At 39.2% G+C, this 15,650-nt stretch overlaps 1 protein-coding gene across 1 annotated transcript; it reads left to right on the forward strand.

The window, feature by feature from the left end:
* The first annotated feature begins 1,423 nt into the window (after nt 1-1,423).
* LOC139471280 (uncharacterized) lies at nt 1,424-8,466 on the forward strand. The gene is made up of 4 exons (XM_071253581.1): nt 1,424-1,450; nt 2,708-2,800; nt 5,571-5,646; nt 8,015-8,466. The coding sequence occupies exons 1-4, from the start codon at nt 1,424-1,426 to the stop codon at nt 8,464-8,466; spliced, it is 648 nt and encodes a 215-aa protein (XP_071109682.1).
* Nucleotides 8,467-15,650: the final 7,184 nt, after the last annotated feature.

Genomic DNA, 15,650 nt, shown 5'->3' on the forward strand with positions numbered 1-15,650 from the left:
TCGACCTAGTCGTTTGCTTTAGTCACGTACGCTGTTGAATGCTCGAAATTCGAACAGTAAGTCCATGAAATCACCTTGTTTCTGGACAAAGTTTGACATAAAGCTACAATGTCACACTCACTGAGAAAGTTTTTGAATTTCAGATCAGATGTGTATATAATCCTGAGCAGCCTCGTTAGTTTATTTCTTAGCGAGTGAGTATGGTTTTACGCTGCTTTTAGCAATATTCCAGCAATATCACGGCGGGGTTTATTTTTTAAATCTAGCGCTCAGGGTTAGTGTTACTTTCAAGCTGAACTTGTAACGCCTAATGTGGATCCCACACCTGTACCAGCATCTACATTGCCAGAATACATCTTGATGGCATCACAGTGGCGATGTGGTAGTCTAGTGGTTAAAGACTCTGCCTGTCACGCCAAGGTTCGGGTTCGATTCTCCACATGCCCATTTCTAGTATCTTCGACGTGATATTAGTGGAATATTACTTAACGTGCCTAAAAACCAACTCACTTTCTTATTATAGAGGTGGACCGACCATTACCGTTTACCTGTAATGACAATCGCTGTAGCCTATAGACCTGGGCCCACTTGCACAAAGCGATCTCAGCGCTACGATGATCGTAACTTCCTTAGTCTAACATAGACTTAAGATACTCGTAGCGCTAAGATCGCCTTGTGCAAGTGGGCCCAGGTCTGCAGCGATTGTCAAGTAAATAACACAGAGATTGTCATCTTAAGACAAAGGAAAAGTATGATAATTATTATTGTCATAAACATTCCATGGACAATGCACATCTTGGTACCTTAGGATGAGGATGTTTTCGTTTTATAACGCATTATCCAAAAGCAGCTCAAATTGTCAAAACGTTAATGAGCGAATAAACAGTAAAACCCGACATCCCTGGTATAAACACTTTACCTCGCAGTGGAACAGCAGGGTGGTGGAGTAATTGTCAATGGAGCTTTGTGGAACTGTCGCACACGAGGCTGGTGGATTTAGGAGGAGTGCAATTAACGAGGAACAACGCTGATTTCCCTCCCACCCCCTCCGATTCCTGTCATTTTACATCGTACACGAATCGTTTATATTTCAATCTTTTCACGGGTCAGCGGACAATTTCTACACCCGTTTTGTACTCATCTCATCCCTATTAGCAAATCTCGTGGACGAACAATTCCGCGCAGACCGTAACTGTCTCCTTAAATCAACCCGCCATACAACACAGTTACCTATGATCGCGTAACGCCTTTTCTTAAGGGTGGCGTAGGGGGTCTTTGGCGTGATGGAACGCTCATTAGAAAGTCGTGAAGGAATTAATGGTGACTAAAGGATTATGTGGCCGTTACTTGCTCCACTGACATCGTGGTGAGCTTGGAAGCTGTCTGCAGACAGTCGTCAGACAGTATCTGTTCAGCTGCCGACATGGACACACATCGGAGGGAGAGTCTGGTAAGTCAACAGAATATTTATTATTAAAACAATTGTTTACGACGTTAAATTAATAACATTATGTATAATTATTATAATGGTAGAATAAATTGTGAGAAAATTATGTTTCTCTATAGTTGTTAATTAGTTATATAGAATGCCTTACTCGCGTGATCCTTACATGCATATGTGTAGTAAAGCAGTTGTAAGTTTTCAAAAGTTAATTAAATGTTAATTAAAACATAATAACTAAAAGTTATATTTGTATTCGTAACAACCACGTACTACTGTATACTTAATATCATTGACGTGTTCTGTTTCGGCAGATACTCTAGACTGCTTATTCTTTTGAATTGGTGATTTATATTATACGTACGAATAAAATCTAACCCGCCATGTTGGGTGACACTGGAAAAATCTTCATCCGGGACATCTCGGCCCCAAGGCTCTGATATCATTTCTAATGTTTGTCATACTCACAAAGTTGTTGATATCACTGAACAAGAGTCAAGTAGAGTGATGACAATTAAAGTTGTATTGTTTTCCCATGTTGTACATAGTTAACGTTGGTGTTGCGTTTTTAAATATTTGAGTATATGTCTTTTCAGAGCATACCGCCAGGTATGCTTGAAAGCTAACAGAATGTTATTAATTTATTTTGATATATATTATTGTGTTTTAAACAAGTGTAAAATGCAATATACATTTACATGTTATGCTTTCTTTGAAAACTGACAAAGGTAAAAAAGATAATATTTTTTCTCACGCACTATTGTGATAGACTTATGATGTAAACGTTTATCCTTTATAAAAGAAAGTATAAAATTACAAATTGGATTTGACCAAACATTTACTAGGCAGTATATACCATCACCATCGAAGCATTTCTTGCGTGTTTATTTTTAGCCACCATAATAACAATATGGGTGTAAACTTTCTTTTTATGTCATGTATTTATATGCAACCGGAAAATAATTAAGCAGGTTGCAATATATATTTTCCATAGAAAATAACGTTTTCTAAATCGTATCATGTATTTGCTTTCTGACGAAATACAAATATTTTTCTTGAGAACGTGAATCAAAACAGACAATAAAATGACATGAAAACCCTCCGTACATCCGCAGTGTCATACAGTAGACCTCTGTCAATCTTTCACCAGGGATCTGTGGTATGGCAGACTTTTATCACAATGAGGTCAAGGGCATATGCAGATATTTTAAAAGATGCATGGAAGGGAATATGTAAAAATGAATAAGTATTTCTTTCCCGTTACAGACACGTAAACACCTGGCAGAGAGACGGAGACGAGCCAAGATAAACTACTACCTGGATGAAATTGAAGCTTTGATTTCGCCCCCAGCCACAAAGGTAATGAAACGAGAGATGACCTTATGTAAACTATAAAAAGCATATCAAAAGTATACCGGTTTGGTTTGCTTTGGTTTGTTGTTTTACGCCGCATTCAGCAATATTCCAGCTATATGACGGCGGTCTGTAAATAATCGAGTCTGGACAAGACAATCCAGTGATTGACATCATGAACATCGATCGTCGCCTTTTACGGCAAGCATGGGTTGCTGAAGATATATTCTACCCCTGATATTCACGGGTCAAAAGTATACCAGAGTAGACAAGAAAGTTCGAGATATGGGTACTTGCGAGATAACGAGGTTTGACAATATATTCACGTTAACTCGGCCATGACACATTCGCTATCTCTTGTGCAGTGGAAAGTTTTCAAAACTCCCAGCATGCATGAGGTCATCACGTAATGATTGACAGCGCGCCATTGTTTAATGGTGAAAAGGTTCAAAGTAGATTTCAAACAATCTTGAAATTTAAAAAGTTAAGGCGCCACAATTAACTGTCCATGTTACGACCCTTAGCCTTTGAGCACTCCAGTCGTCCTTGATGGGTTCGAATCTAATTCCCCCCCTCCCCCCCCCCCCCCCATTATGATTTACCTGTCTGCTTACTTTTTCTGTCTGTGAATAGAAAAATGACAACATGTTTTACGCTGCATGTTTCTGGCTCTTTTGCGACAAACGGGATCGGGTGGTCAGGCTCGCTGACTTGTTTGAGTCATCGTATCCCACTTGCGTAGATCGATACTCATGATGTCAATCACTGGATTGACTGGTGCAGACGCGATTATTTACAGACCGCCGTCATATAGCTGGAATATTGCTGAGTGCGGCGTTAAACAACAAAGGGACAAATAAACATGATGCTCATGGGCTCAATTTGTTTGTCCAATAGAACTTCAGTACCTTTGAAGTAGTTGGTAAAAAACATATCGACCAGAATTCCACGGATTTTGAGAAATCACAGTGATGTTGTCGTACAGCATTTGATAAGTAATTTGTGTTACACGTAAAAACTCAGCAAAGGATTTCAACGTCCAGTTAATGGTCAATAGCCTGCAGTATTGCCCGGACAGTTTCGACCATTGGTAGTTGCCCCAGGCTCACTGACCAGCCACGCTAACCGCACCCCTCCCGGCCCCCTACCGTCAGGTTACACAACTCCCCACCCCTCTCCTCCCACCCCGGCCCACAACACACTACCCCGACAAAGAACCATTCACATCTGAACTTCCAAATACCTATTAAAATTAGTTCTTGCCTCTCGTGACACGCCCATCAAACACGTGACAGTCACGTGGCTATTGCCTGAGGGCTAATTATAGCCCTGGTCGACTAATAATAAGCACTTGTTAGTGTTTTCTTAAGTGATTTTGACGCTTGAGTAGGAGCCCTGATATGTCTATGCATTGTGTGGTCACAGTGTAGCCGGGGAGCGTATTGAATCGGGTGCTGTGGGCGGGGTTAGCCGCCGGACAAGGATTCATCCGGCTTGTATTTTTTGTTAAGTGAAAATTACGCTTTAAGAACCATTGATTGGATAATGAGATAAGTATTATTATGAAAACACCAATAGTCATTCGTGAAATTTGACTTAAATTATTTGATTTAAAAAAAATAGAGGAAATTTTACTGAAATTCACCTCAGGGAGTCGATGTAAACTAAAGACATATTTCTCACAACAACTATAGTCTTAATAACTGAAATGTCTGAAATTATAATTAAAAAAATAGACCATGTCCAAGATGACTTTAACGGGAGGTTAACATAACTTGTTACAAATTCAACACAAAACTTATAGTGACGTCAATAGAAATTTTAAGTTTGAACTAAAAGTACAAGGATTGATAATCACTTGAGTCTATCGTTACCGTTGGTGGTAGCGGGGTCCTTTCTAACCATGTCTTATCAGTTAGTAAAATGATATTATGCGCCCAATGATTGACTGATTAAATATAACTACACCTGAAATCACTTCAGTCTAGACCCTGTTAATCCTGAAACCCTTCACTCCGGGTGATATATCGGGGAATTTATTCACGACACTGACATTACTAAAAAAACATCATTTATCAGAAGGAAAACGTACAACTTCATGGATAACAACTTCTGGTTAATTGCATATAGAGGCGTTTCGATGTAGGTTCGTACACTGCTGGAGTTATAAACGATGTAAGAATCTAACATCGAAACGTCGCCATATGCCATATGTTTTCTTAATCACTAACTTCTGGAATGCCAATCAACTTGTCACTATTTATCAGTGTGTCAGTAAACTGTGTCTGCTTTGGGTATCCATATTCAACTACGGCATACTACCACCAACACCACCACCACCACCACCACCACCACCACCACCACCACTACTACTACTACTACTACTACTACTACTACTACTACTACTACTACTACTACTACTACTGACCGCCTCCGTGGTCTAGTGGTAGAGAGTCCGTCCGGAGAGCGGAGGGCCCGGGGTATGATCCCCGGCCGCATCATACCAAAAGACGGTAAAAGATGGTACTTGTTGTTACCCTGTCTGGCGCTCGGCATTAAAGGACTAAAACAAGGACTGGTCGGCTCGGAGTCAGTATATAAGCGCAATAATCTTGGACGCAATAATCTTGGACGCGACGTTAAACCCAATTTCACCTCACCTCACCTCACCTCACTACTACTACTACTACTACTACTACTACTACTACTACTACTGATACTGACACCAATAATGATACCACTCCCACAGTCTGTATCATCGTATGTTGTGTTTCAGGGAACACCGGTGAAGATGGAAAAGGCCGAACTACTTGAAAAGACAGTGGCCTACCTAAAAGCGCTGCGGTCGAGCGGTAAGCACATATGACTCTGAGAATTGTTTTACACGGCAGTCAAGATAGTCCAGCTATGTCGACATGGCAGCGTCATGAAAATAATAGAACCTGGGTGAGGGAAACTGGTGATCAACAGCATGAACTGTAACCATGTTCCTTGGTTGGACTTCACTTCCATGAGACGGCCCAACAGGAACACGCGACTTGAGTTTCGATTAGACGATCATTTGTTCAAACGGTTTCTAAATACAGTAATCAGATTGCGAAAGCAATGTGAGTGAGTGAGTGAGTTTGGTTTATCGCCGCTTTTAAAAGTATTCCAGTTATATCACGGCGTGTCAGCTTAATGTGGGAGGAAAGCCCGAAGTGATGCAGGTCTCAGACGTTTACCACTTCGGTGAAACCCACGAGCACGGGTATGGTGCTGACAAACTTAGAAACATAATCGGGTCGAACCGGCATTCGAACCCACAATCATAGGTTTCTGGCGTGCCCAAGGGACGCAACTCTGCACAGCGAATCGCGGCGCCTTAGACGACTGGGCCACCCGTGCCCCCGCGAAAGCAATGTGAAAAGTTGGAGTGGCTTTCCGACCTTAGCTCTCAGCTTCTCAGCATTTCTCCCCGACTGATATTTTTGCCCTCGTTTTGTAATCTCCCAACCTATAACACGCCCCTTCTCGTATGATTAATGGACAGCCATTTGTAGGTTCTAGTTTTGCTCTTCTAAAACTGCTGCTTAAACCCCTGATTTATTAACCTCTACAAGGGTCGGAAATTGTTCTCCTTGCTAAAATCCTGTTTAGTTAGCACGTGATGCATCATCTTGACTTACATCAAGCGGCCGCTTCGTGGTTTGAACCGTGCCCCAGACCTTGACCCCCTAAAATGCTATTATTTAAATGCGACCTAATGATCCCCCGTCAGACAGAACTGGTGCTCTCTGTCAACCGTGACGTACATAGCCCCGAGATTTACCTCCTCTTGCAAGAACATTGGTCCCTGTCACCCAAATCCAGAAAAAAAACTCCCTGCTTGACACACTTCCAGTTACAAACACAGATACATTTATACACATTCATTTTCGTAGTTTACATATACAGTTCTATTCCATGTACAATGAAATCACTTTATATTTAATATTAAATCAATAGTTGATTTTCTACATTCTACCACGACAAGAGCGCTTTGAAAACGGTTCTCACTATATTACTCAAGTTCAAGATTAAATGTTCACATTCTTGTCTAGTTCAAAATAACGGTTACAAATAACTGTATTTACAAAAGAAATGAATGCAATAACCAACCATAAATATACATTTAACCAACATCACATCTCCCATTGTAGGGGTGACAGGTTATATACACAGGGACAAAAACATCGCTAAACTAATTTTATTCTCAAATCACGTATTTAATCCGATGATTGTGTAGCCCTTACCCAGCTGTGTTACAGTGTGTGTGTGTGTTTGTGTGTGTTTTACTAGCGTATGGTCTGAAATATGTTTCACCATGTTTGATCAGATTGGTTGGTTGGTTTGTTGTTTAACGCCGCATTCAGCAATATTCCAGCTATATGACGGCGGTCGTTTATTAATAAGATGGTGTTCTGATATCGAACGTGTAAATTCTAATGGGTTGTCGGCAGCCATTGTGACCGCCTCCGTGGTCTGGTGGTAGAGCGTCCACCCGAAGGACGGAAGGTCCGGGATTGGATCCCCGGTCGCGACATGGTATTCATGGTAAAACTGCTGCATGGTATCTCAGTGAGCTAGCACAAAAAACGGCATCAGTCTGGACTAGTACAAGAAGCCACACACACACGTGCATGCACGTCGCCAAATGAGTACAATAATCTTTAATGACGTTAAACCCCAGTTCACACCTCACTTCACCCAGCAGCCTTTGTTACATGCATCGACGACTAGGCTATCGATAGATCGATGTTTTCATTAGCAAGGTGTTGTATAATTTTCTTTGTTTGTTTCTTGTTTAACGCCGCACTTAGCAATATTCCAGCTTTATGACGGCGCTCTGTAAATAACCAATTCTGGACCAGACAATCCAGTGATTGACATCATGAGCATCGATCTGCGCAATTGGGATAATGTTTTATGGAAAGGCTTGTTAATTTGGAGGTTTAGAGTGACATTAGATACCCGATTGTAGTATCATATTATTCAGTCAGAATCAAGCATTCTTCGGTGTCTTTCTAGAACGACTTACACCCCGAACCATTCTGGGATAGGTAAGGTCAACAGCAACGTATGCTAGTTGTGGAAGGAGCTAGTTTGTCTGGCCCAGACTCGAATATTTACATGGCTGGAATGGCGGCATTAAAACACAAACACCAGACCCACTCGCTAATACTCGTATTTCTGTTGCAGGTGTAGACTTTCGTCATTTCCGGCACCACCAACTGCCTCGACTACAAGCACCACGAGTAGGTGTCTACTCTCCCTACAACCTTCCGCCCATTACGGACAGAACGTCACGTCAAGATGACGCCATCACTGACGAATTCCAGCCATTGAACCTGAAGACACAGTCAGACGACGATGCCAAAGAACAGAACTCAACCTCGGACCCTGAAGGCCTTAACCCAGGAACTCAGAAAGCGAAAGATATATCTGACATTTCCAGTGCGGGAGTGACCTTGTTCCCTGCTGCATCTGTTGAGTGTGGGAGCGATCCTCGTACTTGTGACACTTCTGTGGGGGGATACCTTCCCCCCGAGCTAGTGGTGAAGCAGGAGAGTGACACTGATCTTTCTCTATACACACTGGACCCTACTCGATCAGGAAACTTAGTGTGGCGGCCGTGGAAGAAATTAGTTTAGTCTGCACGGGTCCTTTAGGGAGATCACCGTGACGGACAAAGTCAGCGCATTCCAACAATAAACACATTTGCCATAGGTGTAAGACTCGTGTTTGTGTACCAAAGGGATTGTCCAAACACACCAACATACGGTACAATTTTCATGTCTTGCATATACACCAGGAAAGCTCTGAGGAGCAGGAGTATATTGTATATTCTCTTTGTGCTTTTCCAATTCTCTCATCAAGATGATTAATTGGGAAAGAAAATACCAGGTCTTATTTTGTAAATCTCATTGGTCAATGTATTATCTATAAATTTCTGATGGACATAATATTTTGAGCATCAGCAAAAAAGGTATTTAGAAGTTGGAAGAACATGCATAACAACTTCTTTATTGCTCGTGACGACGTTTCGGGGATTTTTGCACCTTCATTAGGCGAACAATGTTGAAGCGTATTAAGTTGAACTTTATACACGCTGATTTGGTTACACAAGATAGTATTATTGTACAAAGATAACAATAAAACGAAGAAGCCAATGACATTAACGCGAGAGAAGCCAATTATGTTGTCATCCCCTGGTTTGACTGTGTGATTCAAGGTCCCGTCTTATAGTTGGAATGTCATCTCCCATTTGTCAGACACCCCATTTGTCACACGGCTTAAAACAACAACTTTTTATGGTTGAGGGCACTTAAGGTGTGTGATAAATTCCTTTAAATCCGAATAGTCTAGTCCTGTCGTCAACAACTGTCTGACAACTGGTACAAAAGAAAACACAATTTAATCAAATCAGTGTTTATTCTTGATGTATTATTGTTTTATTTTTGGAATATATTTTAGCGATGTTTGATAGATGGAACCTTCTAAGTTCCTCATATACCATGGAGAGGAAATGGGGTTTAACGTCGGACTTTAATTTAATTATTGCACTTATATAGCATGCACATGTTTGCGTGTGGCTGCTGGTACTAGTCCGGACTGATGCCGATTTATAATGCTAGCTCACTGAGATACCATGCCGCAGTTTAACATGAATACCCCACTCAGACACAGCATACTGACTCCGAGCCGACCAGTCCTTGTTTTAGCCCCTTAATGCCGAGCGCCAGACAGGGTAACAACAAGTACCATCTTTTATCGTCTTTTGGTATGACGCGGCCGGGGATCGAACCCCGGACCTTCCGCTCTCCGGGCGCACGTTCTACCACTAGACCACGGAGGCGGTCCATATACAATGGAATTAGGAGTACATTTTGTTAGTGATAAAAGAATATTTTTGGAAACGCAAATGAACAGCTTCTAGTAATATATGTGTTCAAATCCCGATACTTTGCATCCGTAGAAAAGAAATTGGTATATCCATACTGTTAAACAGCCACAGTTGACATTTAAGTGATAAATTTAACTTCGACGACACGGGTTGTATTCAAAGCACCATATCACAAACTTTAGTAAAAACAAACATATTTACAGTGTAACTAAGCTGTTTAAATCTTCAAACAGATTGCCAGTGTCTGGGTCATACCATTTTGAGTAAAGGGGTGTGTGGCAGTTAAAACAATATTCCACTGTCTGACAACTGGGCGTCTGACAAATGGGAGGACCCCGACTGGAATAATGGTTACAACGGCCGTATCCTCCCATACATAATCTGTGATATGCAAACGAAATGAAATCCAAAATAAAAAATGACAAGTTATGAAATGGACACCAGTCAGAGGGGGGGTCAAGGATTCTGAAAAGTGAGTTGTGTCCCTTAGACGTGTCAGAATCGTGGGTTCGATCTCAATATTCACTTCAGGCTTTTCCCCTATCTCAAGTGGACACGCCGTGATATAACTGAAATACTGTTCGAAGCGGCTTAAACCAAAGTCATTCACTCACTAACGTTCCTCTCACGTCTATATAAAACTTAACCATTTACCACCGAATTTCCTATCTTTAATGTATCGAATGTAATTATGAATACGTCTTTTGAATGACAGATTATTCTTAATGTAAAGGTCGGGTAACCTATCTCTACATCATATAAGTGACGTTATCGAATCTAGCCACAGATGTTTTATATGTAAATTGAAGAGATTAGGTTGTCTTCGGATAGTATATGTGTGTATGAGGTCACTGTCTCCGTGACACTGAGCGCTGCATTCGTGACCAACACGTCCCATTCCGTGACAAGCCGGCTGTAGACTCATGCATCTCTCGAAGACGTCCATATTGGCGTATGAACTCGAGATCTACTTCAAATAAGAACGATAACTCTTCTTCTATCTGCGTCTTCTCGTAAAATTAATGTTGGCGTTCAATAGCGCTCGCTTATTCCTCTCTCACATATATGTATCCTTTTGAAAAATGTGTATTTGCTGAGCAATTCAACTCATTAATGGTCATCAAATTGCTAATATTTCAAAAAAGATTTTTATACTATACAAAGAAATCTGCATGACAAGACGAAGACGGTTTTCGGTTTTAAATGAATTTCTGAGACATATTCAGTTAACAGTGGCAGTTTTGATTTTGCCTTTTCCTTGCTTTGAACGCAGTTTAATACCTATTTATTTCATGAATTTTTCTTTTCATGGACAGCGTTAACAAATAATATACTCATTGTGTATGAATTCATTACAATAACATTATGAAAGAATGCCATATCCACCATGTCTAGAGATGCATAGAAGTATTAATAAATATATACCAACAACATAGTGTGACCAGTTTAATATTCAAACCCGGCGAGGATTCGCAAGTCGCCTGTGCTTGTTGTGTATGTGGATTCGTGGATCAATGACAATTACTGATTTTCCTGGTCAAGTCTCGATTATTTACGAGCAGCTGTCATACAGGTGCGATTTCGTTTACTGCGGCGTCAAACTACAAACAAACAAACACATTTTAACACCCAAAGATCGTTCCAATTTATCGATGTTAAGAGAAAAACAAATATTCAATCTTATCAACTAATTTAAAGACAGTACTAACTATGTGCTGGAAACAAATTAACCGCTTTGGTGTGGTGGAATTTAACGGACTCCATTATGTGGGAATAATACAGTTCTTTGCATGTTTAATAATGCTTATTCGACGTATATGTCACCGATTTAGGTAGTTTAATATCGATACTGTTTATTAAATTATTTCTATTGACAATTCATGTAAGTATTTAATTTGATCTTTATACGATAGAATCCTTTTACATATGTTAGAGCGAGAATTTTCCTTGACAAATATCTTATTTACCCTTGGGTGTATGATTTTGTGGTAAAGTAACCATCATATACTTGTATCAATGTTTATTGAGGCATCTATTTTCTTTTAGCAAAATGTATTTTTTCATTTCTCTTGTGAATATGATAAAGGTTCGCGACAGCGATCTGGCAAAACACGGCGGTATGTGTGTAGTCGCAACTTAGGAAACCAGAATCAACAAATATACAATTACAGGAATCAAATCCGTTTTAAATATATTTTACTTACCACTGTCCTAATTTTAATATTTTTACTCCATCCATACAAATTCCACATTAATTAACAAAACAAAATTTACCAGCATTGTGAAGGACTACTAATGGAGACAAAAAAAAGAACACTTATAACATGTCAGTGCTGGCTCCCCCAGAGTAATGTCAGACAAAGTCATAACTATAGCTATATATCTGGTTATATATAGAAGGTATCATGGGTACACGTGTCGCAGTTCATCTAAGCTGACATACATCTTGTGTAGACCGCCTCCGGGGTCTAGTGGTAGAGCGTCCGCCAAGAGAGTCATTCCAATACCCAGCAAACAATTCTACGTTGTGACAACGTTGTGAGAACGTTGACTTTTCGTTGCTATAACGTTGTGATGTTACGTTGTCACAACGTAAATCTGTAGACTTCCAGATTAGTTGTCACAACGTTGTGCATAAACCAAAATACAACCAAATCAAGACGTTGTCACAACGTTGTGCATAAACCAAAATACAACCAAATCAAGACGTTGTCACAACGTTGTGCTTAAACAAAAATACAACCAAATCAAGACGTTGTCACAACGTCCATTTTTTACGTTGCTGCAACGTTTAACCAAAACGTCGCGACAACGTAGGTATCGCATACTGTTTACATATGGCGACACTACAGCCATTGCAGCACGTTGTTGCAATGTTCATTAGCATTAACGCCTGTTTTATTCTTCAATATCTCCCCGGAAGCCTGAAAAGTTTGTACCAATCCAGTTAAGACGTCAGGTACCAAGCAATACATTCTGCAAACTGAATTCCCTTTAACCCTATCCATGAAACAGCAAGTCAATGAAATGCACACTCCTTTGGCAGAGTTTGAAATATGGCCAAGATAAAAATCTAAATGTTTTAAATTACATGTACAATTTGGTTATATAATATTTATTTTCCCAAACAATTTTCAAGGCTATATGCAAATTGTTCACAAATGTTTCAGCACAATTAAAAGATATTTGATTTTCCCACGAAGTTGCTAATTAAAAAACATCAAACAATAAGCCCTGCACAAATAGAAACATTTAAATTTTCTTGGCCTTACCCCATACATTCAGCATTGAGAGCAACACCCTGACAAATAGAATAGTTTATGCATCTGATGTCCTAAGATCCATTTCCCAGCAACGAAATGACAATAGACTTCTGGTTGAGGTGACCTTTATATATTTGTTAAATAACAAGTCAGAACTAGGGCTGAGTTGCTGAGGAGCCTTTTCAGTCCTAAAATGAAAAGTCACAGGGATGATCTTCAACTGTATCCATAGTCTCTCCTTAAGCCTTGGTAACTGAATAAAATATGACACAAATGTTATAAAATGGCAAGGCAAGGGATATATTTCTGACATAACAAAATAATGGTTGCATTCCCCAAAATAATATTTTGATGTCTGATGTCAGTCTTTAAACAGTTAAAAACTGCTGAAAGTGCGAAGAAGGCGCTGACAGTAATACCATGATGTTCTTGGATCATACATAGGCAGAAAAGCTTTTAGCACTGAATCATTGGTGTAACTTTATACCCCCGCCCTTTTAGATTGTGGGTATAATTAAATAAGAATCATCTAAATTTTGATTTTTGAAGATGTTTGTATATATTATTGCATCATACATACCTTTCTGTCAATACTGTTTTCTCCGCCTGAAAGAAAAACAGAAACCACAAAGTATCACATTCCAAATAAACCAGTACTGTATAGATAAATCCCATTTACTTAGACTAATAGAGTATGATGTAACTGGTGGTTATATTCGCAAATAGTTTTATCAGTCAACAGATCAACTGTAGTTATTCAAAAGCAGTAACTTTACCTTTCTGCTGTACATCACAAACTAGTGATTCAAGTGAATATGTTGGCCAAGTTTCTAAAACCTTATTTGAAAAATTTATACATAAATGCAAAATATATTTTGCCTAATAAAATAAATAGTTCCCATATTTGAAGCAAGAATGTTGAATATGAATTATGAATTGACCAAACAAAAAGTGATAGAAGTGTTAACACTTTGGAGTATTTATTAGGGCTGTTTCGACAACATATTATATGCATAGATTCTTTCAATGTCAACACTCTAATAATATTTAATTTGATAGTATTGTTTTCACTGGTCATTGTCGCATTTGAGCAGATACTAGTACCTGGATAAGTGCAGTATATCAATGTATAATTTATTAATAATTAACAAACCATGTCAAATGAATTATGATGTTATTGTTTCACTGAATATGATAAATCAAACATAAACTGCTGACTTGTTATGGTAATTGTTAATTAATATTCGCATTCGTTACCCTATATTCGTGATTTGAATCGTATTCGCTTCATAGTGTATTCGTTGCAGCCCTAGTATTTATCCTAATTAATATTGTGATTTTTTTGTAATACTTAGATCTACCTTAATATTTTCCATATTGATATGCCAGGATAGTTATATATGTTCTAACATTTACAAAGATAAGAAACATGGGGAAATTAACAAAATGCAATAGGCCTAGCTTATACAATACCAGACGAAGTTGAAACAGCTCTGTAAATATTTAACATAGATCTAATGCTGTTCAATATCGTTAAATATAATTCTGAAGCATGGTAGCCTTCGTGGAAACATATAGAGATCGAAAACAAAACGAATATGGTTGTTATCAATTCCATTGTATTTTTCATTGGTGCACATTGGCTACACCTATCTCACCTTAATAATCAACAAACGATGACAAACTCACTGACAATATATGGTGATATTTGACTTTTGACTATCGACTAGCTTATCATCACCAGCGAGGACAATACCGCAAACACCCCGTTATAGCACACGACGAGAGACTCGTTTTGCTTTTGCTCGTTTTCATTAGAAGGGAGTCATAGATCTAGGTATCGTAAAATGATGAATTAATTCACAATTCATAATAAATATACACACGATAAGCGCCTTGCTAATATAAACGTTATAGACAACACCAATATATAGATAGGTAATGCATTACTACCTTGGTATTCTGACAAATTCATTTTGATTTTGATAAAGCAGTTCTATTCCTTTATGACTATCGAGAAGCAAACTCAATAACGTTTCACCGACGTTTCAGAAACGTAGTAACAAAACGTTGTGTGATGTCCAATGCACAACGTTTTCACAACGTGAATGTGCAACGTTGTTATAACGTTGTGAAATAACGTTGCACGTTGACGTTATAATAACGTTGTGACAACGTTATATCACGACGTTACCAATCCACAACCTTTCCACAACGTTGTGACAACGTCGTGTGTTAGCTGGGAAGACGTTAAAAGATGGTACTTGTTGTTACCCTGTCTGGCGCTCGGCATTCAGGGGCTGAAACAAGGACTGGTCGGCTCGGAGTCAGTATACTGTGACTGGGCGGGGTATTCATGTTTAACTGCGGCATGGTATCTCAGTGAGCTAGCGCTATGAATCGGCATTTAGTACAAGCAGCCACACACACACGTGCATGCGCGTCGCTATATAAATAAGTTCAATAATATTGGACGCGACGTAAAACCCAATTTCACCTCACCATCTTGTTTGCTTTTGAGATGATCCACGAATACCGTAAATTTGAAACAATATGAATGGCCTGATCAATTTCAGCTATATCTTTATTTACATTTTCACCATACAAACTCTAATATTTCAATACAACGTATATGTTTTTAATTGAGAGTGTGAAATTTCCTTATATT

Source organism: Haliotis cracherodii, unplaced genomic scaffold (assembly GCF_022045235.1).
Source record: "Haliotis cracherodii isolate W230 unplaced genomic scaffold, xgHalCrac1.p SCAF_22, whole genome shotgun sequence".
Classification (NCBI taxonomy): Eukaryota; Metazoa; Mollusca; class Gastropoda; order Lepetellida; family Haliotidae; genus Haliotis; species Haliotis cracherodii.

Coding starts and splice junctions, on each gene's coding strand:
- LOC139471280 (XM_071253581.1), top strand. CDS start 1,424: ATGGACACACATCGGAGGGAGAGTCTG. Junction 1,451..2,707: donor CACATCGGAGGGAGAGTCTG/GTAAGTCAACAG, acceptor TTCCCGTTACAG/ACACGTAAACACCTGGCAGA. Junction 5,647..8,014: donor AAAAGCGCTGCGGTCGAGCG/GTAAGCACATAT, acceptor TTTCTGTTGCAG/GTGTAGACTTTCGTCATTTC.